Source organism: Rhododendron vialii, chromosome 10a (genome assembly GCF_030253575.1).
Source record: "Rhododendron vialii isolate Sample 1 chromosome 10a, ASM3025357v1".
Taxonomy (NCBI): domain Eukaryota; kingdom Viridiplantae; phylum Streptophyta; class Magnoliopsida; order Ericales; family Ericaceae; genus Rhododendron; species Rhododendron vialii.
The window spans coordinates 35,800,565-35,828,171 of record NC_080566.1 but is presented as its reverse complement, the minus strand read 5'-3'; the positions used below and the strand labels follow the sequence as shown (position 1 = coordinate 35,828,171).

The 27,607-nt window shown below is 38.9% G+C and overlaps 3 protein-coding genes and 1 long non-coding RNA gene across 10 annotated transcripts; 1 reads left to right on the top strand and 3 right to left on the bottom strand.

The window, feature by feature from the left end:
* The first annotated feature begins 176 nt into the window (after positions 1-176).
* LOC131302685 (transmembrane 9 superfamily member 3-like) lies at positions 177-8,422 on the top strand. Its single transcript, XM_058329441.1, has 8 exons — positions 177-476; positions 2,464-2,504; positions 2,582-3,167; positions 3,273-3,410; positions 3,543-3,699; positions 5,939-6,423; positions 7,426-7,678; positions 8,139-8,422. Exons 1-7 carry the CDS (start codon positions 331-333, stop codon positions 7,643-7,645), a joined length of 1,773 nt encoding a protein of 590 aa, XP_058185424.1. The 5' UTR covers positions 177-330; the 3' UTR covers positions 7,646-7,678; positions 8,139-8,422.
* A 939-nt stretch (positions 8,423-9,361) lies between these two features.
* Positions 9,362-12,929, bottom strand: LOC131303176 (ubiquitin domain-containing protein 7SL RNA1-like). Its single transcript, XM_058329957.1, has 3 exons — positions 12,610-12,929; positions 11,819-11,825; positions 9,362-10,607 (listed from the first exon to the last, which is right to left on the bottom strand). Exons 1-3 carry the CDS (start codon positions 12,888-12,890, stop codon positions 9,798-9,800), a joined length of 1,098 nt encoding a protein of 365 aa, XP_058185940.1. The 5' UTR covers positions 12,891-12,929; the 3' UTR covers positions 9,362-9,797.
* A 539-nt stretch (positions 12,930-13,468) lies between these two features.
* LOC131302682 (uncharacterized) lies at positions 13,469-19,685 on the bottom strand. 2 transcript variants are annotated; one of them, XR_009191883.1, is made up of 3 exons: positions 19,521-19,685; positions 14,487-16,158; positions 13,469-14,084 (listed from the first exon to the last, which is right to left on the bottom strand). It is a non-coding gene; the product is annotated as an uncharacterized LOC131302682 (long non-coding RNA). The 2 variants fall into 2 exon arrangements; XR_009191882.1 differs by having other exon boundaries at positions 14,487-19,685.
* A 1,253-nt stretch (positions 19,686-20,938) lies between these two features.
* Positions 20,939-27,592, bottom strand: LOC131302681 (pre-mRNA splicing factor SR-like 1). 6 transcript variants are annotated; one of them, XR_009191881.1, is made up of 6 exons: positions 27,301-27,477; positions 25,881-26,207; positions 25,299-25,379; positions 24,156-24,227; positions 22,035-22,140; positions 21,710-21,850 (listed from the first exon to the last, which is right to left on the bottom strand). XR_009191881.1 is itself a non-coding variant. In XM_058329438.1 (6 exons), exons 2-5 carry the CDS (start codon positions 26,166-26,168, stop codon positions 22,987-22,989), a joined length of 528 nt encoding a protein of 175 aa, XP_058185421.1. In that variant the 5' UTR covers positions 26,169-26,207; positions 27,301-27,478; the 3' UTR covers positions 21,712-21,850; positions 22,963-22,986. The 6 variants fall into 6 exon arrangements, 5 of the variants coding, with proteins under 5 accessions (XP_058185418.1, XP_058185419.1, XP_058185420.1 ...); XM_058329438.1 differs by lacking the exon at positions 22,035-22,140 and adding an exon at positions 22,963-23,073 and having other exon boundaries at positions 21,712-21,850; positions 27,301-27,478; XM_058329435.1 differs by lacking the exon at positions 22,035-22,140 and having other exon boundaries at positions 20,939-21,850; positions 27,301-27,592.
* Positions 27,593-27,607: the final 15 nt, after the last annotated feature.

Below are 27,607 nucleotides of genomic sequence, written 5' to 3'. Positions count from 1 at the left end.
CTAACAAATGCGATTTTTTTTAAAATAAAAACAAACCAATAAATCACTGGAAAAAAAATCAGACTAAATTAGAAACGTTTACGAAAATTTCAACTTTAGCAAATTATTGCCGGCGTTGCCGTTTGGAAGTCACGTCGAATAGTATATATTCTCCACTCTCTACGTAGGCGCGTGGTCACACTCCCCCACTCCCCATTCCCTGCTTCCGTTTCGAACCCCAAAGAGTAATCTCGATCTGTTCTCTCTCTCTCTCTCTCTCTCTCTCTCTCTCTCCTCTGCAGTGGAACCTTCCAGTGGAAGAGCTGTCCAGCGAAAACGGAGAAGAAGACGATGGACTGGTGGTTCGTCGCCGTCGCACTTTTCACCATCATGTGCAGTGCAACTCAGGTGAGACCAGACGCGTCTGATCACAAATACAACATCGGAGATGCCGTCCCTCTCTACGCCAACAAGGTCGGCCCTTTCCACAACCCTAGGTAATCGATCTATTCCCCCCCTCCCCTCCTATCGTCTCATTTTGTCCGTCTCCGTTAAATATTACGAGCGTAAATTGGCTCGGACACCTGAATTATTAACCTGAGTTATTAAAAAATAGTATGTGTCTCCCCACGGTATGATTTTGTTCTTCGTTATCTCCTATGCGCTGGCTCGAACAACTGAGTTATTAGAAAACGTGATATATGCTTATACCCTAATATATGCCTAAGCTGGCTCAGGCACCTTGAGTTATGAAAAAAAAATATGCACGTCTCCGCGCGGTGATTTTGTTCGTCTTCCTTGTCTAATATGTGCATAAGTTGGCTCGAAAAACAATTATTAGTAAAAACTAATATATGCGTAAACTGGTTCGGACGCCTGAGTTATGAAAAACAAAATAGGCGCGTCTCAGGGGCTATGTTACAGGGATCATTCATTTTGGCTCAAGTACTTGTGCTGAGGTGTCCGACATGTATCCATTTTGGACACTCGGAATCTCTAATTGTTATGATATTTACAAAAAAATGAATATCAAATTAGCTAGAAAAGCAATATTTCGAGTATTTCATGGGGACAAGAAATAGCAAATGCATGTTTTTCTTAACCCCTTCTGTTTTTAAATACCTTTCGAAATATAATTTGTGGTACATAATCTGAAAAAATTATGCAATATAAACTACAAACAAGTTTTCAGGAAGTATCCCCATACGGCCATACCCATATCCAATTTGGGGACACATATCCCAGTATCATAAGATTTAAGTTTAGGAAGGTGCGACGCTTGGACTGGGTGCACCCGATACTCGCGCCCGGGTCTATGTAACATAGCTCAGTGGCGTGCTTTCTTTTGAAGCACAATTGTATGAATAATTGGATTAGCCTGGTTTTCGAAATGGACTTATGGTGTTCCGGTCGACTTATCTCGTCCGTTAGTTCCAAAACTAGGTTTCTTTCTTAGAAGATGGGAATTAAAGCTTATGACTCTGTTTGTTTTAACTTATCCAAAAAGAGAGATGATATATATTCTAGCACAGCATACACTGGGATAAGAAACATTATCATCTGCATGGGTCATAGATCATACCGTGTATGTATATGTACACGTATATGTACATGTTTATGTAGGGTTATGCTGTTTACCGACAGATTTGGAAAGTGAAGTAAAAAGGTGTTACACATGCATGAGGCTCTGGTCTGGGGATGGGGAAGGGTTGGATGTGCGTATCCTTCCTTGACTCAAACCTGCACCCACAATGTCATAGCGAGGCAACCTTACCGTTGGGAAAGTGAACTAAATCTAAGCAAATTTATTTCAACCCAAAGCAAACAAAAAAGTCAGCGTAGTTCTTTTAACTCAGCTGGTAGACATCAACGACTTCAACCATTTAGGCTGAAATGTCCTGATAAGTAAGGCCCCTTGCCTGATGACTGATGTAAGGGAATTAAGGGTGAAGTTCTCTCTCTTGGTACTTCTTTAATGCTGGTCTAACAAATTCAGTGTCGCAACTTTGAAATATGTTTCTCCCTAGCTTGTAGTATTGTGTTTCAGTTCTCTAATAGACTACTAATGTTGTACAACCAAAAAAGCAAAAATGAATTTCTTTATTGAAATGCTCTAGCAGTTCTGTACTGAATTTATTGTTTATTTTAAGAATGAGAGATAAACTTTGCAAATAAAATAAAGTCGGTTTTTTTCAGTTCTTGCAACTTTATAATTTTGAAGTTTTTGGATATTCTTTCAAGCTCTTAAACAACTCTCTATGTTTTCTGGCTTTCATGGTCAGTCATTGTCCCCAGCAACAAATAGTGCATTTTAATCATTTCCAAGTTGTTTTATAGTATTAATCTCTAAAGTTCAGTAACGTGTAACGTGGATAGCTAGCTTCAAAAAAACATGTGGTACAATATTGTTCTCTGCTCTTGTTTATTACTATTTTTCTTTCATTTTCTTGACTAATCAAATATTGGTATGTCCTTTTGATTTAGTGAAACATACCGCTACTTCGATCTCCCGTTCTGTTCACCAGGTTCGCTCTCTCTCTCTCTCTCTCTCTCTCTCTCTCTGATTGTTAATTTTTATTCTCTGACGGGGTATCAATTTCAGGTGTTGTGAAAGATAAAACAGAAGCTCTTGGTGAAGTGTTGAATGGGGATCGGCTGGTCACGGCACCCTATAAACTTGACTTTTTAGTTGAAAGGGACTCTGAAATTGTTTGCAGGAAGGAGCTAAAGAAGGAAGACGTTGTTCAGTTCCGAAATGCTGTCATAAAAGATTACTACTTCCAAATGTACTACGACGACTTGCCCATTTGGGGTTTTATAGGAAAGGTTGACAAGGAAGGCAAAGCTGACCCTAGTGACTACAAATATTACCTATTTAATCATATTCATTTCGAGGTCTTCTACAACGTGGATCGTGTAATTGAGATCAATGCGAGAACTGATCCGAATGCCCTTGTGGACCTTACTGAGGATAAGGAAGTTAATATAGACTTCATGTACACGGTGAAATGGAAGGAAACAAGGACTCCTTTTGAGAAAAGGATGGAGAAGTACTCGCATTCTTCTTCACTTCCATTTCACTTGGAGATTCATTGGTTTTCGATAATCAATTCTTGCGTGACAGTTCTCCTTTTAACTGGTTTTCTTGCCACGATTCTCATGCGAGTTCTGAAGAATGATTTTGTTAAGTAAGGAATATTCCCCGTCTCTTAATGTCAGTGCTTAAACACATGCAATCATTTGAAAAATTCTTTTAAAGTTATTTGTAAGCTACGTCTTTTCATACCTTAAAGGTACACTCATGATGAGGAGACAGCTGATGATCAAGAGGAAACCGGGTGGAAGTATATTCATGGTGACGTTTTCAGGTTCCCGAAGTACAAATCTTTGTTAGCTGCTGCTGTTGGTTCTGGCACCCAGTTGTTCGCCCTGTAATTATCTTTTCAGAGCTTTTTATTTGATCATTTTTATCTCTGCTTGTCACTAATTGATGAGCAAAGTTTTCCCCTTTGCCCCCTATATCTCTTAAAGCAATTTGGTAACCATGATTTTTTGTTTTTCAGTACTATCTTTATCTTTATACTTGCTCTTGTTGGCGTTTTTTATCCATACAACCGTGGAGCTTTGTTTACTGCCCTCGTCGTTATATACGCACTCACGTCTGGGATAGCAGGCTATACTGCAACCTCTTTCTATTGCCAGCTTGAAGGAACAAACTGGGTACGTAGACATGAGTTTTCTTTATTGCCTGTGTTTTTCAGATATGTTGTTGAGAGTTTGTTTCAGCATTGCATACTTTAGTTATTTATCCGATTCGCTAGTTGCAGGCTCTGGATAGGGTACTAGTTAGCTATGCTTATGTTGCCGAAAATTAAGTGCACATGTCAATTTTTGGTCTGTTTGGTCATGAAGTCCCCGAATCCTAAGAATTTAGGGAGACATGAACTTACTTTGTTCTGTTCCCAGCGTAAAATCGTGTTTTCATGTAACATGGAGATTTCAGCTTGGGCGCTCTACTCATCTTGAAGCAACCATGTAATGGAGGGAACATATTAACTTGGCATTAAGGTACACATATATTACAAGGCATGCTGTACGTGTCCAAAAGGCACCTTATCCCATGTTCGTGCTTGGGTGGTTGCCAAAAGACATGTCAGAAACAAAGCTGGGTCATGGGTGCATATTGTCAATGGTACTTGTTACTTAATACATTTAGATGTGTCCATGTGAGAGAGCCATTTAGTCTCACTCTCACAGTACTGAAGCTTTCTATCTGACTCTTAAGCATACATTTCTTATTTCTTGTCAAGTTATTTTGTCTTTATTGTAAGCATGGTTTAATGGGCTGCTTGAAAAATTTAGCTTTGAACTTAATGGTCATCAAGCATTCTGTTGGGTGATGGTCCTGATTTTGTATTGGGAAAATACTTATTTTATGGTGCTTATCCCCTTGGTACAGTAGAAAACTAGGCTTCTGTAAGAATGACTAGCAAAATGTGTGTAGTTTCAGTTAACAAAGGTATTTCTGTCAAATCTGTGCAAAAATTTGTTTTGACAATTGACATTGGTAATTTAGTTGTTGTACTCAGTACTCCTCCCTCCCCCCTTCTCTCTCTCTCTCATGAGGAGGGAGTGTGATTTGATTGAGAAGTACAGACGTTAAAGGAGTTCACTTTAAAGCATTGGTTTGGATTTTGGTAATTATCGGTTCTGTGCTGATTGTATTCTGAACTACATTTGGAACATGGAGCAGAGAGGGCAGAGGGACAAATTTGATTTTGGGGCTTTGGAAGTGAATCGCGGGGGGGGGGGGGGGGGGGGGGGGGGGGGGTGGGGGGGGGGATTTGCTGGAAGAAATTATTCTTTCAAATGTTTATGCCTTTATGGAAATCCAGTTATGAGGAGTAGAAGCTAAGAAGCACGGACACGTCTCCGGCCTTTGGGTATCTGTACCGCAGATGTGTCAGACACGGACACGCTCGGACACTTCCCGACGCATGGAAAATTGTGTTCAAGTATTTACTTATTTTTTTCTAAGTCGGACACGTTTAGACACACACTAACGTACCCGACACTTAGAGGGCACACGCGAGACACGTTTTGGGTTGTAATGTAATTTTCAATACTTGGAATGGGGTACAAAATTTAATATTTGAAATGTGAAACAAATTAAAAACTAATATTAAATAATTTAAGAATGAAAAATGTAATAGTTTATGTTAAAATTAAGAAATATTGGTTGTAATGTAATTTTCAAAACTTGGGATGGGGTAAAAATGTTATAGTTTATGAACTTTATGTTAAAATTAAGAAATATTCTAGATAAAAGTAAGAAATTTCAAAGTTATAGGTCAATATCTTTGTGTAATATATGAATGATACATGTATGTGTTTAAAAATATTTATGTATTTAACATATCCCACCACGTGTCTGTGTGTCTGTGTCGTGTTGTCTCGTGTCCGTATCTGTTAGAGTAGAATAATCTCATTACTTTTATTTGGAGGTAGGTTTGGTTTGAAGCTATTAGCAGTTTTTGATGCAAGTAGAAACCATAGAAATTCTTTATTATTTCTCTAGTATAAATAAATAAAATCTTGAATTGAATTCATTTGGAATATTGAAAAAAAATTTCATAGGAATTCCATTTTGTTTGTCTGCAGCACACAGGATTTCTCTTCTTTTTTCTTTCTTCTTTCTCACAATCTGTCTTGTTGATCATCCCAGGGATAAGAATTCTTGGATTAAACTGAGTAAAGGAAATGATGTTCAAAAAAAAAACTGAGTAAAGGAAATTGACTTTGGTTTATTATGTATATATTGTGATATGCTTCTTTGTAATCATCAATATACTTGTAGCCAATAAGGCTGATCATGTTGTCCAACAACTAGTTATTGTTATTGTAATTGGAACTTCTATTGAAAATTCACTAGTCAAAATTTCCATTCTTGACTTGGCAGGTGAGAAATTTGTTATTGACTGGAAGCCTCTTTTGTGGACCCCTGTTTCTCACATTCTGCTTTCTTAATACTGTTGCGATTGCCTACAGAGCAACTGCAGCACTTCCATTTGGTACAATTGTGGTAATATTTCTTATATGGACTCTAGTAACATCACCTTTGCTGGTATTGGGTGGTATAGCTGGAAAGAATAGCAAGTCCGAGTTTCAAGCTCCTGTGCGCACAGCAAAATTTCCTAGAGAGATCCCACCATTGCCTTGGTATCGTGAAGCCCTTCCTCAGATGGCTATGGCTGGGTTTCTCCCTTTCAGCGCAATATACATTGAACTTTATTACATATTTGCAAGTGTTTGGGGTCACAAAATTTACACGATATACAGCATCTTATTTATAGTATTCATCATTCTTGTGATCGTGACTGCTTTTATTACCGTGGCTTTGACGTACTTCCAACTTGCTGCTGAGGATCATAAATGGTGGTGGAGGTAGGTACTAATAATTGTGTTTTTGTTGTTTCTGCATCATTCTTAACTGAACAGTTGTGCAGACTGTTAACTACCGAATGCTTCATTCTGTTTCATGTTAACAAGGCTACTCTGCAGGAATTGATATTCTACTTCAATGCTTCTTGTAATGTGTTTCTATGTTCGAGTTTTCATTCGTTTTCTTCTTCTTTATCTTCTTTTCCTTGTGGACAGTTGTGCCCATACTCCTATTTTGTTTCTATTTCTCTTTCCCTCCTTTATGTGCCATTACAACAGTTTTCATCTTAATGATTTGACCACATAAACTTGTTTGATGTCTCGAGTTGGTTCAATTATGTTCTCTTTCTGAAGGCCAACCTACCGTGCATTATATATAGGTAGATGAATACAAGTAGACATGCCCCAACGGTTGGATTCATCTATTCTCATCTCAAGGATAAGATGACAAGCCTAAATATTCTTATTTCTCAATTTCTATCTATTATTGTCTTGGCTAAGTGGTAGGTGCCATTGGGGCCTTTTATGCATAATAGAGGAGCCTTCTGTATAGTTCACGAGAACTTCAAACAACACATGCTTGTTACAAAGCATGCTTATTAGGTGTATGTCCAACTAAAAATATCGGTCACGGATCCCGTAGCTTTATCTGCGTGTTGAGGACTGGAGTGTCTGGCATGAGTAATTGTTATAAGTAGAAGGGGCCATTTAACATATTATAGGCCAAAGTAGTATGAGTGTGGTTTGTTTACAGTAAACGTTATTTTGCATGCAAATATATCACTTTCGTACAATGTTAAGGAACTCAGTAATGGTTAGTGCAAACTTTGCCACATTATACTAGCTATAGAACTGTCCTTGTCTAAGAATGGTGAAATGTTGAATTCTTAATTGCATGAGTAAGCAGATTTCCTTTTTTAAATGATTCCCACAGGATATTGTTGGATTTAGAGGGTTGTCATTGCTCCAAGCACTGACCCGTACATGGTTTATTTTCATTACCAGGTCATTCCTTTGTGGTGGATCAACTGGCTTGTTCATCTATGGCTACTGCTTATACTATTATCATGCCCGTTCAGATATGTCTGGTTTCATGCAAAACTCCTTTTTCTTTGGATACATGGCTTGCATCTGCTATGGTTTCTTCCTCATGCTTGGGGCTGTGGGTTTCCGTGCCACTTTGTTCTTTGTCCGCCACATATACCGCTCTATCAAGTGCGAGTAGCAAGTTGGATTATGCTGCTTCTTTGTTCAACAGGTCTGTTTCCTCTTTTAGTTCGTTCTGAGCATAAGTTCAACTTGTAAATGGACACCTACGCCCCTTTTGTTTATGATGGAAAACTATAAACGTTTTATGTACTTTTGGTACTTTGTGCGATGGAAAACAAAACAACTTGTTTTTTTTCTCCACGAAAACGCGTAATTTTAATGGAAAAGTAGTTAATTTCAGCAAATATGTTTCGCACTTTTCAAAAGTGGAAAATGTTTTGCGGACAATAAATATTACCACTATTGCCACTCAACCGCAACCAACCAGCCGCTACTCCGCCACCACCACAAGCACCATCATCATCTTCGCGGCTGCAACCACCAAATACTTGTTTTCGTTGAAAATGTTTCCATAGGAAAAAACCGCTGAAACAAATGGAGCATAGAGAATATCATTGCATGTCATCCCTTGATAAAAACATCAGGACTAATCGGCGGCTGTTTTCCAGATTGTCTTCGAGTTAAATGCCGATGCTCCCGGGAGTGGTCGGGCATGCATCATCAACAAAACTGGTATGCAGATCTTTGATGAAGGTGGACCATGTAGGTAGGACAAAGGCTTTGTAGAAGGAAGGTTGTATAATGTACAATACAATAGCAGTGGAAATCATTCCTCTAGCATTTGATGTTGTCCTTGTAGTTCAGATATTTTCAAGTTATGGTTTTTTGTTTCCTTGTACAAAGTGAACAAGGTGCTATGTTTGTCTAATATGCGATGTCTAATTTGTTTCCATTTTTTCCGTTTTTGTCGGACTAACAGTGTCTTAAACTGCAGTTCAAGTGATATGGTGTAGTTCCGACGCGAGTAATTATTCAGCAGTCTTAGGGCACCGTCATGTGGTGCCCCAATACCACACATTTCTATGGGGTCTATACAGTTAGAAGTAGGCCCTATAAAAATGTGTGGTGTTTATGGGTATTGGGCCATCATGTGGCGGTCGATCACTCCATAAATTTTTGGTGATGCTTTTTCTGCTTAGTTCTCTTAAGGGAGGACAATCCAAAATGGAATACTGGACTCTCATCTGGGGACGGAGGGAGTAGTAATTACAGAGTTATGGATGGACCAGAGCACTTCAAGCCTAATATAGCCCAACACTCACAAAAGAGTCAAATACTCACAAATGAGTTGCCTAATGTATCATCCAAACAATAGCTTTTCCCCAAAGGCCTGACTAGAAATAAATAGGGTTCGGAAACAAGTTGAACGAGTCGAATGTTGAGTTGTCAAAGGTCGGGTTTGAAAACTTAAGGAGTTTTAAAAACGCAAATTGTTTTTTTTGATGATGTTGAATGAGTTTTTAATGAACAGATCGTGAACTGAGCTAGAGTAGTTTGAATTCTTCAAGCCGCAAAGAAGGTTATTCAAGATTGACTTGAATGCTTAATGAGATCAAAAGATGTGTTTGTGTTTAGCTTGTTCAATAGAAGTATCAATCTTAAACGATGTTTTAGGCGAGGTGAGTATGAGTCAAGCTCGAAATATTTGGTTTAGTTAACGATTCTAATAAACACGTAAGAAAGATTTCAGAGGAAATATGCGGTTGAAAAAGAGCTTCATAAACGTTTTAGAAGGAACATGTGATTGTGAGCCTAAGTATCATGATTTGTGCATCACACATTCTATCTAAGTTGCAACGACATTGCAACAAAACAACTTAAAAATGGAGTTCATATCATTTCATCATCCACCAGTAACACTACTACAGAATATATCTATGAATGCTGCCATGCATCGTGCATCGTTCATCTCGAGATTCAAAATTCCGTTACGTGGCCACCGACCTGTACGCCTGTGAAATCCTAACTCCGCAAAAAAACTAAGTAAAACAAAACTCCTAATCCGAGCCTAACTCATTTCTTGATCCACCACCAACACTCCCATTGAAGACATCAATGTGAATGCACCAATGCATCAATCATCTCACGATTCTAAATCGACATCAATATTAGCAATGCATGCGCATCGCAGAGATAAAATTTCGTTACGTGACCACCGATTCTATTTAACGGCACGCCCTTTAAGCCTGTAAATCCCTAACTCCGCGCAAAAACAAAACTAGACAAAACAAAATTCCTAATCTAAATCATACTAATACTAACTAGTTTCATAATCCACCACTAACACTCCCATTGAAGACCTCAATAGTATCTCCTGGGCCCACATTGTGCCACCTAAACGACCTATCTTCATCCATCACATTCTGCTTGTATATGAAGAAGAACCCGTCCGCAGGCACTAAAAACCCACCGCTTTCCACCAGCTTCATCACCTCATTCCTCAGCACACCAACATTATCCCCTGCCCTCACCTCCACCGGAACCTTCATGCTCCCGCACTTGCTCCTCACCATCACCCTCATCTTCCGCCTGGACCCACCGCTCGGATTCCCCGATCCCGTCGACGACGATGTGGCCGGCGAAGGCCTGATACCCATCTCGATCTCCGAGCCGTCCGATATATCGTAATCATGCAAAACCCATCCTCCATCTTCTTTCAAATCGTGGCCGTTGAACTTGAGTACTAGTCGGTTGATGGGAACAGTACCGTCCATTTGGTTGATCAAAAGCTCTTTGAGGCGGCGAACGGTGTCGTTCGAGTTCATCTCGACCTTAAGGCCGTGTTTGGACGTGGGCATTCTCGCGAAGATTTGGATTTTTCGAGGCGTCTCGGGTTCGACGAGGAGTTGGAGGAGGGTGCGGTCGAGGATGCCGGACTGGTAGATGTTGAGGTCGTCGGCGAGCGGTTCGCCGTTGAGGATTAGGGTCTGTTTGGATGTGGGTATCTTGTGTTTCTTGTGGATTCTTTGTTTGATTTCTGAGATAGTATCGAAGTAGCCCACTTCTAATGCGAATGGAATTCCTCTTGTGGGTTCAAAGAAGACGTCCATTGCCTCCCCCCCCTCCCTCTCCCTCTCCCTCTCTCCCTCTCTCTCTCTCTCTCTGTATATATATATATATATAAGCATTTGTATTAGTGGATACAGAGTGGGAAGTGAGGTAACTGAAAGAAGGATGTGTAAGTTGTAACGGTATCCGATATATGCGGGAAATATGGATATTTGACATTTTCTCCTTTTTATTAGTACTAGTTTTTTATTTTTATTTTTTATCTTCACATTTCTTCTTGGCAAAATGATTTTCATTTTTCATGGCCACCAGGGGCTGGTGGCCTGGGGTCTCAGGGCTCACTCCGTTTGGTTTGGTAGTCAGAAGGTCACGGGTTCGGGTTGTACTAATGATCAGTGACGGAGTCACATGGAATCTATTGGGGCACTGCAATTTTCAATAATTTCACTTTTACCCCAAATTATAAAGGTCATCACAAGTTGTATCCCGAAAATTATACACATTTTTTCTCTTATACTTAACACTTACCTCCTTAGTATCTTTGTCAAGTTTTCAAAAAAATTTCTTTTATACATATTTGTTTTCCATAAAGACTCGTTATATATATATATATATATATATATATATATATATATATATATATATATATATATATATGTATGTATGTATATTGTAGCAAATTTTATGTATTAAGTTCATATCTTTCATGTTATGGTTGTTTGCTATAAGTAAAAGATAGGAAATTCTAAGACCATGTTTAATGGTGCCATCATGGACCTAAATTTCTGGTTATGCCACTGCTAATGGTGACCTCTCAAACTTGGTCTTCTTGTGAGGCCTGGCTTTGGTCCACTAGCTTTTGGTGGGGTGGTAGTTGCTATGACTCTTTGGTCCTTTCTCGGGCCCGCTGCAGGTCTGGACTCCTGCTGGTTACGCCAAATGGAGGGTTGCTACTTGCTATGCTCGGTGGTTCCCTCGTCCATCCTTTTTTTTGGGAAGTTAAAAAAAAATTACTGTCTCTTCACACTTTTTTTTTTTAAAACCAGAAAGAATCATGTCATGTATAAATATAATAAGAAAACAACAAAAAACAACAAACAAAATACAAAAAAGCCGACTGGAACCAAAAAACGTCAGAGACCGGAGCACGCGCGATATATGTACGAGTCAAATTTCGTGCCTATATTTTTTTTACGTGTTTCCGAGTGCCGGCAATTTTATGTTCGTTCAGGAGTCTTGACTCATACAACGTAGATTGTCAGGATAGTATATAGGTAACCCGATAACTACACATTGAGGGTTGAAGTCCAAAAAGTGAACATCAGAGAATGAGACTTGATTGATGGGTTTTATGATCATAGATCCCTGAAGACGACAACCAATTTGTAGGGGGAGAAAACAATTCCAAGAGAAGAGAGAAGGAATAGTGGGAAAGCAACTCTGTTTTACCTACGTATTCAGAGTAGCAAATTTTTTTAAAAAAAATACTCTGTTTTACCTAAATGCTATTCCGAGAGGGAGACGTGGGTGCATGGGAAGTTGGGTTGGGGGTGGTAATTTTACAATTTCACCCCGACTGTTAGTTAATTCCATAGTCAATTGTGTCGGGCAATCGTGGAAATCACAATTGTGACAGGGCTTTGAGAGCACAATTTAAAATTACCACCCCGACAGTTAGTTAATTCCATAGTCAATTGTGTTGGGCAATTGTGGAAATCACAATTGTGACAGAGAGACACTAAATTGTGCTATCCCTTTATATATTACGTAGAAGAATGGATTACAACCTTTTTATCATATTACATGCAACCCGGGTATACAAATGAACGCCCTAACCTCCCAAAATTTTCCAACCCCTATGTCTAACAGTTACACCTCTCTCTCTCTCTCTCTCTCTTTATCGGTTAGATTTTTTTTACTAATATTTTAAGATGTTAACAAAGATTAAAAAGATCACGAGCATTATATCATCTCCATTTTGTCTTTTTTCCTTTCTGACCCTCCTTTCTCTCTTTTCTTTGGAAATCTCTCCCATACCCCCCATCTCTTTTGTCTTTCTTTTATTTTCACTTCATTTGTTTCTCCATTTTTCCTATTTCAACTGTATTTCCCTTATGGATTTTTTGCGCTCCGGGTTTGACAAGGAGTTGAAGGAGGGTGCGGTTGACGAAGTCGGAGTGGTGGATGTTGAGGTCGTCGGAGAGTGGTTCGCCGTTGAGCATTAGGGTCTGTTTGGATATGGGTATTCCTTGTTCTTTTTGGATTTTTTGTTTGATTTCTGAGATAGTATCGAAATAACCCACTTGTAATGCGAATGGAATTCCTCTTGTGGGTTCAATGTAGATGTCCATTGCAATGCCTCACTCTGCAGCTCTCTCTCTCTCTCTCTCTCTCTCTCTCTCTCTCTCTCTATCTATCTCTCTCTCTCTCTCTCTCTCTCTCTCTCTCTCTCTCTCTCCTGTGTTTGTATAGTAGATACAGAGTAGGAAGTGAGGGAATAACTAACTAAAAGGGAGATATATATAAGTTGCAATGGTATCCAATATTCGCGCGTGAAATGTGGTAAATGTGGAATTTGATGGAGTATTTTGTCTTTTGATCATACGAGTATTAATTTTCCCTTACTCTCCTCCCGTGCTCACACATTTTCTCATTTAATAGTAGACACGCATGGAAAGTACAACGTCATAGTAATTGTATTTATCAATTCTTGAATCTTGATGCACTTTCGCATTTACTCTCCTATAGCATATATGATTCTCATGTGATGAGAAATAGAACCCCATATAAGAAGGGTCGGTCTGTGTGCACGCACCACACGCACTATAACTACGCATGCACAAATTGGCCATAACATGCTCTCATCAGCCATCGGTAACACAATTTCCGAGATGACAACATTATACCCACAAATTTCTTCAACGCAATCTAACACAAACAATCCCAAGAACTTACGAAATGAGCCTTGTTAAGTTACACCTGATATACACACAACAAAAATGCAGATGCAATACATGTGTTCGAATAGAAATCGTCCAAGTGTCTAAAACGAGAGGTTATAAGAAGGAAATCAGAACAATTCAATCAGACTGATACTCTTTGCCCTTGATAGGAACTAGTGTTGTCTACTTCCGAGTAGAGCAGCCAAGCCTGATAACCTCCTTCACCACCACTATCCCTACCAAGAACCCTATCTCTGGACTCATCTTATTTCTTAATGCTCAGGTCACCACACATGTCCCTAAGCTTGGCTAGATTACTATTCTTTCATTTTATTCCGAAAGAACATACATTCATTAATATTACAAAATGAATTTTGTTTGATAGCTCTCGATCAGTACTATTAAGCTAGAGGGGCATATACCTCTACAAAAAGCTGATACTGTAGTACAAATATGTTATGTGAGATACATATGAACCACTTGGCCTCGGTGGTGCATCTTTTCTCATAGTTGGAAGCCCATGCTCTGCATTGGAAGCCAATAATTTTTTCCAGATGAACAATTGGCTTATGTAGTTGGTGAACCACTTTTCCCGATTTGGCTCTACAAGAAAAATCAAAAAGTAAGGACCGAACTTGAAAGAATTCAGAAAAGACATATTATTTGACTAATTTTTGTCTTAAAATAAACTTTTTTTAGTTTATAGACATAACTGCTTATCTTTTTCAATTACTAGGTACTGAATAAAGAGATGAGAACACTCAAAAGATTGGTATTTGGGAAATGGGTGGAGTAGGTAAGAGTCGTAAGACTACTATATTGGTTTTCTTGAACAATTCACCCGAATTCAAAACATATTTTGATTTTGTCATATGGGTGACTGTCTCAAACTCTTGGAGCATTAGAAAGCTACAAAACGAGGTTGGGATGCGGTTAAAAATAACAATAGATGCCAACGATACAGTTGCAAGAAAATTATTGCAGAGACTTGAAGGCAAGAAGTACCTTTTGCTTTTAGATGATGTTTGGGACGAGGTGGATTTAAGTGTTGTAGGATTCCCCAATGCCAATCAACAAAACGGTTGCGAAGTTGTTTTGGCAACTAGAAAAATAGAAGTTTGACGGAAAATGGGAACTGATGCTGAAGTACCCGTTGAAGTTTTGCCAAACGAAGAAGCATGGGAGATGTCTTCCTCTGGAGTGGGTCACGTTGCAACCATCAAGCCGTATGTCTAAGATATTGTTAGAGAATGTGATGGCTTGCCACTAGCGTTGAAAGTTGTATGCCGTGCACTACGGAAAGAGCAAAATGTGAATGTATGGAAGAATTTCTCAAGAGAATAAAGGTCACCTGCTACATTTGTCAATGTAGGCTTGAATGAAAAAGTGTTCAAGGTACTAAAGGTAAGCTATGGCCAATTAAAGAATACTGAGGAAAAGAAATGTCTTCTGTTCTGTGGATTGTATCCAGAAGACACCATGATTGAAAAATCTAGTTTGATAGGATATTGGAGTGCAGAGAGGATTTTTTATGGTAAACTTACTTTGGAAAGGCACTTGATAAGGGAGAAACTAGATTGCAAGCTCTTATAGATGCGTCTTTGTTGGAAAAATGCATTGGAAGATGATCACTCTGTGAAGATGCACGATTTTGTTCGAGACTTGTTATTGGCAATAACTTCTCCGCAAAGAGAGGAACCCACACATGTGGAGCTGGAATTTCTTCAGAGATGATTCCAAAGGAGGTGGAATGTAAAAATGCAACACGAATATCCTTTACGAATCATGACTTGTGCAGCTTGCCAGAATCACGAGATTGCCCGGAGCTGTTGACCTTGTTTGCTTCAAGGAAACAATAATTTAGAGGTGATTCCAGAAACTTTCTTTAATAACATGCCTAGCCTCCTGGCGATCAAGTTATTCCCAATCTGAGTAATCCACCGCTTTTTTTAGAAAAATCTGCCTCTAGAAAGATAGGGCGACGCCAAAAAGCCGTATAGTGCAGGAGCGCTCACATTTTTTGGTGGCAAGCTGCACAAGTCTAAAGAATATTCGTATTGCATTTTCCATTCCACCTCCTCTGGAATAAATGTGTGGGTTTCTCTCCTTACAGGGAAGTTATTGTCAATACCAAATCTCGAACAAAGACGCATCTATAAGAGCTTGCAATATAACTTCTTCTTGATCAAGTGCCTATTCTAAAATAAGTTTACCAGAAAAAATTCTCTCTGCTCTCCAATATCCTAGCAAACTAGATTTTTCAATCATGGTGTCTTTTGGATACAATCCACAGAACAGAAAGACATTTCTTTTCCTCAGTATTCTTTAATTGGTCATAGCTTACCTTTTGTACCTTGAACACTTTTTCATTCAAGTCTACAATGCCAGATGTAGTTGGTGACCTTTATTCTGTTAAGAAATTCCTTTTATACATTCACATTTTCCTCTTTCTGTAGTGCACCGCATATGACTTTCAATGCTAGTGGCAAGCCATCACATTCTCTAACAATATCTTGGCATACGGCTTTATGGTTGAAAGCGTTGCAACGTGACCCACTCCAGAGCAAAACATCTCCCATGCTTCTTCGTTTGGCAAAACAACAGGTACTTTAGCATCAATTCCCGTCTTCCGGCAAATTTCTCACAGGTTGGATGGATTCGATGGAAGCTGCAACAACTAACAAATGCAATATGATTAGTTGACAAGATAGAAGTTTGATTGAGATGTTAGGTTTTTAAGGCCATGTCATGCATTGTGCGAGTTTAGCTTGTTTACTTGTGGCTTGTTTGTTTGGTGGGATTTCATATCCCCTCCATTACAATAGCATTGAAGTGATCATTTTGCCATTTGGTCTATATGAAACTTGTAATTCGAATGAAGACAAAAATTGCAAATGCCTTACACAATCCTAACCAAAACAAATACCAAATTAGTTTTTTCTCTACGATTCCTACAGCCTAAGGGATTCTATATCCTGTACATATACTATGAATTATGTATTCCTTCCGTTTATCTCTGATCAAACAACCAGGCCATAGTGTAGATAACTAAATGGTTTGATCATATTTTTTTTTCAGTGCATACAATATAGTTAATACGAAGGCCTTGGCCTCCAAAACTTAAACTTGATTTGGCCAAGCTCTATGACGGAAAAAATCGAATTCAAAACAATCTCATCAACCTGTGAAGTAAATGCTTTTCTTTAGTGGTCCTATTTGTGTATTACTGACTTAATAATGCATCATGATTGGAAGCCCTTCCACCAAAAAAAAGTACAAGCATAACCACAATTTGATACTTCATTGTGCAAAGTTGCTTTGTCAAAAATAACAGAAGAGAAAACAAAACATACCCCAAAAAACCAAGAAAATAAGAGGAAACCAGATTGTATAATCTCCTTATAGTTCTTCCATATATATAGTTTCTCTGACTTCGTTATCCATTTACAACGAAGTGCAAAATGAAAATAATGTTCCAAACTCCAACTTGGCTTGTTCTAAGCTCAATCTAAAATGATTTGGGCAATAAATTCAATTCTAAACATTTCTAGCTACTTCTTACACATTTAAAACATTTCTCAAAATTTCAAAGCTGGGTTTGGGTAGCTTTTGGGATTCTACGGCACAAATTTTTAAAAAAGGAAAGAAATTCTTATAATCTCACAGCTACAACAAACATGTTTCTCAACTTCTACAAAAATCCAGAATCTAAAAATCCGTAGCAAAATGTAAAGCTAAAATCTCAAAAAAGAAGTGAAATCCTCATAATCTCATAGCTGCAACAAACAGGTTTCTCAACTTCTATTAAAATTCAGAATCTAAAATTTGCAGCAGAATTTGTAGCTAAAATCTAAAATCTGTATCCATAGCTATCGTAAACATGCCCTCTCTGTCATTCCGTTGATGTGAACTGTGTTAATTATACCCCAGGGCTTACTAATTAGACCACTTGTTAAACATACATGCTGATTGAATATTGGCAACTGCACGATTACTCAACATTAGTTTAATTTCAAACAATTTAACGGCTAATAGCTACATAACTGGACAACCTTAAAATTTAGAGCTATTTCCCGCACCCCTACAAAGCATCATGAAGTATGAAGGAACCTCTTCTAAACATAAGTAAATTAAGATATTAGCAAGCTCGTCAAAAAAGGTTCAGATCATGTATACCGATAAAATGGACACAAGATCAGGTCAATATATGCTAACACTACCGAAGCTCTAAGTTGGCTTACAACATCATCCCCCAGTTGGATATGCACTCACTTAATAACAATAGTGCTCCACTCCTTAATCAACAATTACAAAATTAACTAATTAAATAGTTTTAGACTATTTTTTTAATCAGGTGAAAAAGTAAATAAGGAGATTATAAAAATCAAGATAGAGCCATTGAAAAACATGATACAAAGACATTTAACTAAGGGGCCGCTTTTTGAATTTCCTAACAGTCCCCTCTATTTTGCATAAAATCTCAATTTCGTTTCTCTGAGAGGGAAAATGACAATTTGCCTATGAACTCCACTGTTCCAATCACAGGGTGAAATTGTAAAGTGGTTCATTATCCCATTTAAAGTGGTTCTTAGTTCTTACTCTCTCTTTTTTATCTACAAGTGGTTCTTGGTACCTCTTGTTCCAATCTGCTCTCCCGTGAATTCCACCGAGTTTTGTTCTAACAAGGATTGTGTCGTGACAAAAAGCCGCAACAAACTTGATTTAGAAAACTCAAAACATTTTCCAAATTCAGGGTTTTACCTGCAAAGTAAAATTTCAGTTGTGAAGCCGATGCGGAGATGGCGCCGCTTGTTTAACCCACAAAATATCTATTCATTACGCCCCCATGTGGCCATATGATGAACATAATTTTGCGGTCTAAACAAAAGAATCCAACCCCAGTACCGCTTGTTTAACCCTCAAAATACATGTTCGTTAAGCCTCCATGTGGCCATATGATGGACGGTATATTATGGCCTTAAGAACCCGTTCATTACGCCCCCATGTGACCATATAATCGACGGTGTTTTGCAGTCTCTAAAATTGCCCTTTGTGGCCTCTCTAATGAGCCCCTTGCGGCCTCCAAATTCAGCCCTTAGTGGCCAAAACAATTCGGCTCGTTTACTGCCCTTAGTGGCCACGAGATTTCAAAACTTTCTCTTTGAGTGCCGAGGAAGGTCGATCTTCAAAACTTGGCAACATTTTCTTCGATTTCAAGCTAAGTTTTCTATTTTCCAGTTCAGTTACTATTGCATATAACCATGGAAATCAGTATGACTTTTATAGTCCTAGCATTATAGTATATCAAGCAATGGGCAATGAATTGAGTATGTGAAAATTTTTCAAGTGCCATGGCCTTCTTTACTAATGGTTGGACTTTTGATCTTAGAAACTATATGAATTGACTAACTGAAAAAATTTTGGTTGGCCCAATCTATATAGATTAAGAAACATACACACATAATATGTAAAATTACCTTCAGCCATGAGAGATAATTGATGTGTTCTATTTGTGACTGTATTAGTAGCACTGTAGCAATTTAATATTTGAGGAGTAGCACGAATTTCCTGTAACTGGTGTACGACCTTAGGATACTATAAATGATGACAAAACTCATATAAGATTAATCAAATTTCTCCCAAATGAATTCGTTGGGCCCGATTGGATGCCATATTAGAAGGGTGCATTGTGTTATACACCCGGATGAGGGGTTGACATGACAGATTTGGCCCCGTTTGGATGCCATTTCTTCGGGTGTATAAGCTTATCCCCCTTGTTGCTTTATCCCGGCGAAGCCAGATTTGGGGCTATAGATTATTGCTACCTCTCGAGCTGTGCATAGCTCATCCGGCCTAATAGACCTGGTTTTTTGACCTTTCTACCCTCCCTCTACCCCCTCTTCATCTGCCCTCTTCATCACAAACAGTCCCACACCCACATACACACACTGTTCGCCTGGATTTTAAGAAATGAACAATGACAGCAAACAAGAAGAAGAAGAACAACAACAACAGATCGGAGAGAGGGAGGGATCGAACCTTGGCCGTGACGTTCACCAGCCCATAGCTTTTCTTCTTCTGCTGCTGCTGCTGCTTTTGCCGTTCTCTCTCTCTCGCTCTCTGTCTCTCTCTCTCATAACGGCGACAAGAACAACTGAACAAGGAAGGGAAGAACAAGAAAAATGATTGTGTGCATGTGTGACGAGTTCCCCATTTAAAAACAATGAAATTAAAAAAAAAACACACTTAAAAAACGAATTTTAATTTTTATACGTATTGAATTAATAATTAATTTATTAGTAACCTAAATCATTATTGTTTAATTATGAAAACATATTTTATTTTATTTTATTTTGCAATTTTATACTTAATTTAATACTACACGAGAGCAAATGAGTTATTTGACAATTTTTTACATCATACACCCTTCATTATACCCACATTTATCTTTCATCCATATTATTTTATCCTCCCTCTCTTTTGGGGTGGGAAATAAGCTGGGCATGTGACAAACGTGTAGCCATAGACGTAAGTGTGGATGGATTGATTTAATCTTAGCCACACAATGAAGTATACTAGATTTTATCGTACTGGAGGGGAGCCAAACCCCTCTAGGACCTCATTCAAACCATTTACTTTTTAATTTCCCCTCAATAAATGTCAGTATGTCACATCAATGTGGGCTCTTCCTTCTTAACTAATATCTTTTACCATCTTATCTCCTTCCATCTAAATAATATACTCAAAACTCATATAATATCCAATCGAGCCCAAGGATAAAAGAAGAATAGAAGATGGTTAATTGTGCACCAAGCATTACAGGCACCAATATGGCAATACTACCCTTACCTTTTTCTATTGAATCCAGCAATTTTTTTATATCAAGAGCGACCCAATTGGTCGGTTGCAAGGGCGGAGCTAGTTGGGGTGCGGTGGCCCGGTCCACCCCAGTGTTTTATTTTACCGTATTGGATTAGGCAGCATCAAAACTAACTATTTTTTACCCGGTACGATCATTGATCATGCATACAGCAGTTGGGATATTTAATTTTAATTTCTATATGCCTGACTTGGGCAGTTGCACTGTTGAAAATATCAGAAAAAGAGTACCCCTGGCATGTAAATTGTCCTTTATTCCTTTGGCTGAAGAATGAACAAAAAGTAGTAGTAGTTGCTGTTGTTTCTAACGGTAATTTGCTAAATGGCTCTAATCTTTTGAACGTGTGTTTGAGTGTATTATTTATGGAAGAGAATAAAATAGCAAGGAGTATTACTCCGGTCAAAAAGAGAAAATTCACATTGATGTGACATTTATAATAGGAAGATTAAAAGTTAAAACGCCACTTGATGTGCACGCAGTGCATGCACTATAACTACGTATGCACAAATTGGCCATAACATGCTATCATCAGCCATAGGTAACCCAATTTCCGAGATGACAACATTATACCCACAAATTTCTTCAACACAATCGAACACAAACAATCTCGAGAACTTATGAAATGAGCCTTGTTAAGTTACAACTAATATACATGCAGCAAAACTGCAGATGCAATACACGTGTTTCAATAGAAATCGTCCGAAATGAGAGGTTATAAGAAGGAAATCAGAGCAATTCAATCAGACTGATACTCTCTGCCCTTAATAGGAACTAGTGTTGTCTACTTCCAAGTAGAGCCTCCAAGCCTGATAACCTCTTCACCACCACTATCCCTACTAAGAACCCTATCTCTGGACTCATCTTCTTTCTTCATGCTCAGGTCACCATACATGTCCCTAAGCTTGGCTAAATTACTAGACGCAGATGCCTTCTCTTTGCTTCCATTTTCATGTTCATACCGCGCACTATGAGTTTGGATACTTCGGCTTCGACTTCTGCTCCTGCTCCTGCTCCGACTACGGCCGTCTCTTCTGCTTCTTTCTCTGGACCTCCTGTCATAGTCATCTCTTCTACTATCTCTGTCCCTTTCTCGTTCCCTATCCCTTTCTCGGTCTCTTACCCTTTCCCTGTCCCTGTCTCTGTCCCGATCCCTTTCTCTATATCTGTCCCGATCACTTTCTCTATCTCTGTCCCGTACCCGTTCCCGATCCCGATCCCTGTCACTCTCTCTATCATGAGCTGGGGGAGGCAGTGTCCGGCGAACAGGGGATGAACCCCTAGTTGATGCTCGATGTGGGGCCCGCTGACCAAAGGAGACTGAAAGGGAAGCTTTGACAGAAGGTGGCCGACGGGCAGTGTCCTCAGACCCGCGGGAGTCGTCTCCGGTCACTCCCGAGTGTTTAGCGGGGAGCTTCATCTTTTCAAGGTGGGCCATGATCTGCCTCACCACGGGAACAGGGACACGGGGAAAGAGTGTATCGAAATAGTACTGCAAGATTAGACCAAACCGTAATTACTTCGTTTAGTTCAAGAAAAGAAGAAACATAAATAAAGGCTTGTTAGTGCATAAGCTTCATGAAACCAAATGGAACGAGTTTAAACAGATGAAGCGCAATGACAATGTTATTTAGGGATGAAACACACAAAGCATGCTAGTAGTGAGTAAATCTGACCACTTAATGAACACCAGCACGGGATGTTGATGAAATCTGACTGAAAGTCATCACTTGAGGGCCATTGTCGTTAATCAGGACGAACCAAAGGAAACACACCAGTTGGCTAATCCAACCAGACAGAGTGAAGGGTCATTGTCATGAAACCACCTCTAAATAATTGACAAGGGCAAGCAATTTTAATCACTACCTAATTTCTTGCTAAAGTGTTTAACAATCAAAGAGAGAGGGCAACCCAACAGATGATGGCTCCTCCCTTAGGCCCCTATAGATGGTTAGAGTGGATGCACACAGGAACCTCTCACATTGGACAGCTCTGGACACGTCTATGTCCAGATCTGTGTCCTACATGCGTGTCCATAGCATTTTTGTTATCCTTCCGACCTATCTCAATTTTATTGGCATCAACATTCAAACTAGAGCTTTTTCATCTCTTACAAAAACTAGTGTGGAAAGATTGGCTCCTGCACGGAAATTTTCTCATCCGCTTCGTGAATTTCATACTAGTAAATTTTCACACTAATTTTGTAGAGGTCGATGATATGAGAATTCGGCATGAGACACCATTTACACAGCCATGCAGCCTAATGCATGACAAAGGTGCACAATGTTTTATTTTAACTTTTGATACACGAGACGCATCTTCACAAATAGTTTTGTGTGAGCCATTTGTCAAATGAAACCTACGGCCAGCCGAGTCCGACGAACAAAAGAATGATCATCTAAACTTAACCAAACGAAGCCTTATTTCCAATCAATCAGAGTTGCAACATGTATCCTTCTATGCAATACCACTCTGTCAAGGGTTATGCAAAGTTAATGATTCACCAAAACTCAATGACAAAACTGTTGTTTAGGGAGGATGATTAGAGAAATGTAGACACTAGGATGTCAATCACAGAAAACAAAATTCTGCTAATAGGATAACCTGAGGGTGTGTAACCCTTGATTCTCACTTGTCAATGCTTGTAGACAGTATGGTGTCCTGTTGTTGTCTTGCGAAGTCAGTTCCTGAAATGAAACTCCGACTGTGCTGCAGCTTGAGTTTCAAAAACTTGTTTATTGTTGTTAATAGACGCATCAGTGAACATGACGAACGAGATATAATTCGCACAGCATTTTCAAAAGCTATTTCTCTAAAAATTTCCACCGACTGATATGCAGAAAATTTCAAGCTGTGGCCCCAATCCTATGACCATTGGTTTTTTTAGAAAGATGAAACTGAACCTGTAAATTATATGATTGTAAACTATTCAAAAAGCTCACACTCTAAACCAAAAAATAGATAGCAGGCGACCATCCTGCTTAACCGTAATGAGAGATATATAATCTACTTTTATGAACAAAAAGCACACATGTAGTAATACCAGTGAAATAAAAACCATGAGCATTATGCTTTTTCCCCATCTTTAACAGAAATGAAGACCCATCAATACTCTTGACTCGCCATGAATACAGATAGTGTCTCCATATTTTCATGTTTTTGTCGAATAGCTTGATATACATTATACATTGTCGGCCTTGGACCTAATTTCTGCTTAGCTTATCATGAATTAGAGCTTAGCTTGGAGAGGTTGTGGTTCAAGACACTCCCTTTGCTTTTGGTCTCAATGAACATTCTGCTTATCCCCTTCATAGTCTGTCTCACTCTATTTATGGATAGCTGCATCTCCACGTGCAAGACCGGATTGCAAGTGAGGAAGGTGTTGAACAACTTGATATACACCGTTATGCCCCTTTCCTAATAGCTTGCTATTAAGACAATGGTACCTTACTAGTTTAGTGATGGAGCATCAAGTGTAAGACAAGCACTAGATTAATCAATGCCATTTTAAAATTAAAAAGTCTAATCTACACAAAAAAATGCTTCATAAACTTCAGAATAAGACTCAAAAGCTTCATTATTTAAATTTATCATGGATAATGGCTACCTGAAGCTTTATGGAAGTTGAAAAACATACCCAAACAAGTCATTCATCAGAGGTGAAAACTCAAAAGTATTCCTGCTGTGTACCCAACAGTCACAATGACTTACTAATACGAATGATCAGAAAAGCAATAAAATAGGAAAAAATCTCAAGTGAGCAAGAAGTATGTGATGTGTATATCATAGTAACTAACCTGTCCAAGAAGTAAATCACGCACGTACACACCCATTGTGGTCATTCGGCCACTGGAGCCTGGAGAGAATTCCTGAAAACAGAAAATCAGGAATGTAAGGCCTTTAAATAGTCAAAAGCATGTCTCTGTCCATAAGTTAAGCTCATCAATTCACTTTGGACCACACAAGAATGAGAAGTGATAAACAACCAAATTGAATGTCAAATAAAAACATAAGAGCAATAACACAAAGACATCCACACTCGGGTTCAACTTTAATGATCCAAATCTTTAGACAACAAATCATCTTTATAAACTTAAACCTTAAGGTTAAGACTTAACTAGACACTAGACAAGCACACTATCCGGAGCACGATCCTCGGGCCAAAGTAAAGTGACATACTAAACTACATCCATTCCAGGTTTTAGTGCTGTAATCTGCCTTAACCATCTCCATAGATCGACAGTTCAGCTTCCCCTCCAAGAGAAATAAAGCCAGATGTGATCTCACAGTGAAATAAAATCAGCATTCAGCAAGGGCCCTGATTGGTTCTCACAGCAATATATCTGACATTTCCTAGTTCAACAGCCGTTACATGGATTCAGGGTACAAGTACGTTAAATCCAAGCAACGGACATTACTAAACCCTAATCTTATTGTAGGGAGATATTTACACAAAACATTAGGCATGCGTATGTACAAGGACACGTCCTGAACATCACAGCATATTCAATATGGAAGAACACCCACATAAGAGAAGATAGATTACTTGTGAGTGTACTTACGTTCTTCTTCTTCTAGAAACATAGTAAAGATACAAAAGGATCCAAGTGTCTAATTTAAGAAATGGGCTCATACCCTCAACTTCGTTATATAAGGTGAGCATGGTAAAACTTCAGATGTACTTGGTTAAGTGGCCTTATAAAGACGACAAGATATGCACGTTCCCAAGTTCATAAACATGGCATGGGGGAAAGGACGGCTTTCTAGCGAAGGTGGTGGAGCACAAGCGTTCCCAACTGAGAGTACTCTATTCTTGGACAGAGATGTGGCAAAGGACATAAACAACCCATCATTTAACTGAAAATAAGTATAAAAAAAAAACGAGAGATAATCTGGCTATAATTGGAAAAAGTGATGAAGTGGCATCTTCCGGACAGTACCTCATCATCTTTGACATATGGTTCAAACCAGCTCCACAATGTTTTTGGATCTCCAGCAATTCTCAAGTAAAGAAATCCAACCTGCAAAACAAGTTTCATGAGCCAAACTGGTACACACCGTGATTTCTCAATATGTGTGGCATTAGGAAAAAGTAATACCAAAGTTCCAAACAGTACTATGAAAAAGTAATAGGTCCATATGCCAATGGTATTACCTCAATTTTCATGCCACAATACCTAACATCCTTTTCAAATGTTTGACAAACAAAAGACACCAGGAACTGCTTTAAGAAAATTGAAGAAAGATACAGAACTCAGAGCTTATGACAGTTTCTTTTGAATATGTTTCCATCAAGGCATCAAGATTGTGAACTGTAACGAGAGTTTCCCCGTTCAATCTCAGCAAAGTTGTATCAATAATACGGTAATACTTTCTCCTGACACTGCCCCACTATACTAAAATCTGAGCTTAAAAAGGTATTAGTCTATATCATTAAGGTCATCTGGACATAAACTTCAGGCATAGAAGCACAGTACAACTCAGAAAATCAGTAAGCATCGCATATACCAAGGGCTACTTACAGCTCTTATATAAGGTGAATCTGGATGCTTTAACAGGCCATGCATTTGCTTCACAGTGAGCTTCATAGTGAAAAACTTGTACAGAAGACAAAATGCCGTTGAAGGGCCTCGACAGTTTCCAGTCATCCATGGCTCCACATGATCAACTTGATTGTAAATCTCATCTACCACTTCATGATAAGTTTTCAATCGGTAAAGCTCTTTGAAGTAATCGGAAGAGAGAATGTTCATGCAAAGAACCTTCTCCAAAAGTTGATCAATCGGTTTCCCCGATGTTTTAACCTCCATAATGGGTCGTCAAACGCACACACCCTTGCACTCCAGTACCTGAAATCCATCAAGCAGCCACACTACAGAAAATGAGAGCTCCTTCTTATAGCAAAAAGATTAAACCATCAGACATCAAAATCACCACCAAGTAAGAAGAATAAGAAATAAAAAATCCAATATTTGGTACAATAAACGAAGAGAACACAACAAAAGAATGGATTCCATGAGTATAGAAACCCAAGGCCTAGGGTCCTTTAGGTAACCAGAAAACGGTAGAAAGTGATGGAAAGAGCAAACATTCTTGACTTTTCACTTGTTTGATTAGCAAAGAAAATGATGAAAAGGGCAAGAATATACAATTCTCCTCCAACCCAATCATGTATCTACAGTTTTCTTTTTCTTTCCTGCAATAGAAACAACACATTTTATATTTTCGAGTGAAATAATTCGGTACAACTTCAATTCCAGTTCATCCCTCCATCTTTGTCAACAACTTGAGCAATAGCCACAGCTATCTTAGGCAAACATACAAAATTTCTAGTGACTTCTGCGCTACCCAGACCATGTACCGAAAACTTCCGCATAACTTCAACAGGTATACAGTCAAATACAACTGGAAAAAAAATAATAAAATCTTTCCTTTTCTTCCAATCTTTGACTTCACTTCAACCATTTTCACTTTCCTATCTTATTTTTCTTCATCATCAAACAGACCATAAGTCACATAATCACTCAGTTGGACCCTTCGCTACCACTCTCATCCTCGCTCTCATGAATCTTAGAAGTTTGTGAAGTTTTCGGAAGTCGCTTCAACTCTCACACACCCGCCCCGGCTTGCGCTAACCCACCCGGATTATGTGACAAAGAACAGACCAAAGGCGAAACTTTCTACGAAAAAACCGGGAATTCAAAACAAAGTCAAAACTTTTCAGACCGCTACCCTAAAAAAATCAAATTCACATTTCGTCCAATAACATGTAATTGCCACATACAATACGCAAATTGAACAAATACGAGCCTATTATACGAAATAGGCACACTTTCTTCTACAATACAAGCAGCGTATTAACAACTACATCTAGTCTCGAGCAATGGAACAAATTGAGCACGAAAAGGAACGACTCGAATTAGGAAATTAGGGTTTTTTTACCTGATTGATCTGCTGATGAAGGTATCCGTGTAGAGAGAGGGAAAACCAGAGACGAAGATCGGAGCTTGGTAATGGTGTTGATTTTCGAGGAGAGAGATAAACCCTAGAACGCTTTTTAGCCTCTCCCTCGTCTATCTACCTCGTGATAAATTTTCCCCGTTTTTAGCTCGGTTTCGTGTGAACGATGGAGGCGTACCAGAACAAAACCCGCCCGGCCCAATAGGTTTTCATTATCCCAGGCATACAAATCCAATTTTCCTCCCGATTAAGCCCCCCGTGAGTTGCCGGGCGCTTGGTCTTTCCGGGG

Coding starts and splice junctions, on each gene's coding strand:
- LOC131302685 (XM_058329441.1), top strand. CDS start 331: ATGGACTGGTGGTTCGTCGCCGTCGCACTTTTCACCATCATGTGCAGT. Junction 2,505..2,581: donor TCTCCCGTTCTGTTCACCAG/GTTCGCTCTCTC, acceptor TATCAATTTCAG/GTGTTGTGAAAGATAAAACA. Junction 3,700..5,938: donor AGCTTGAAGGAACAAACTGG/GTACGTAGACAT, acceptor TTGACTTGGCAG/GTGAGAAATTTGTTATTGAC.
- LOC131303176 (XM_058329957.1), bottom strand. CDS start 12,890: ATGGACATCTACATTGAACCCACAAGAGGAATTCCATTCGCATTACAA.
- LOC131302681 (XM_058329435.1), bottom strand. CDS start 26,168: ATGGAGGTTAAAACATCGGGGAAACCGATTGATCAACTTTTGGAGAAG. Junction 25,380..25,880: donor ATTCACCTTATATAAGAGCT/GTAAGTAGCCCT, acceptor CTTGTTTTGCAG/GTTGGATTTCTTTACTTGAG. Junction 24,228..25,298: donor CATATGTCAAAGATGATGAG/GTACTGTCCGGA, acceptor TTCTGTTTTCAG/GAATTCTCTCCAGGCTCCAG.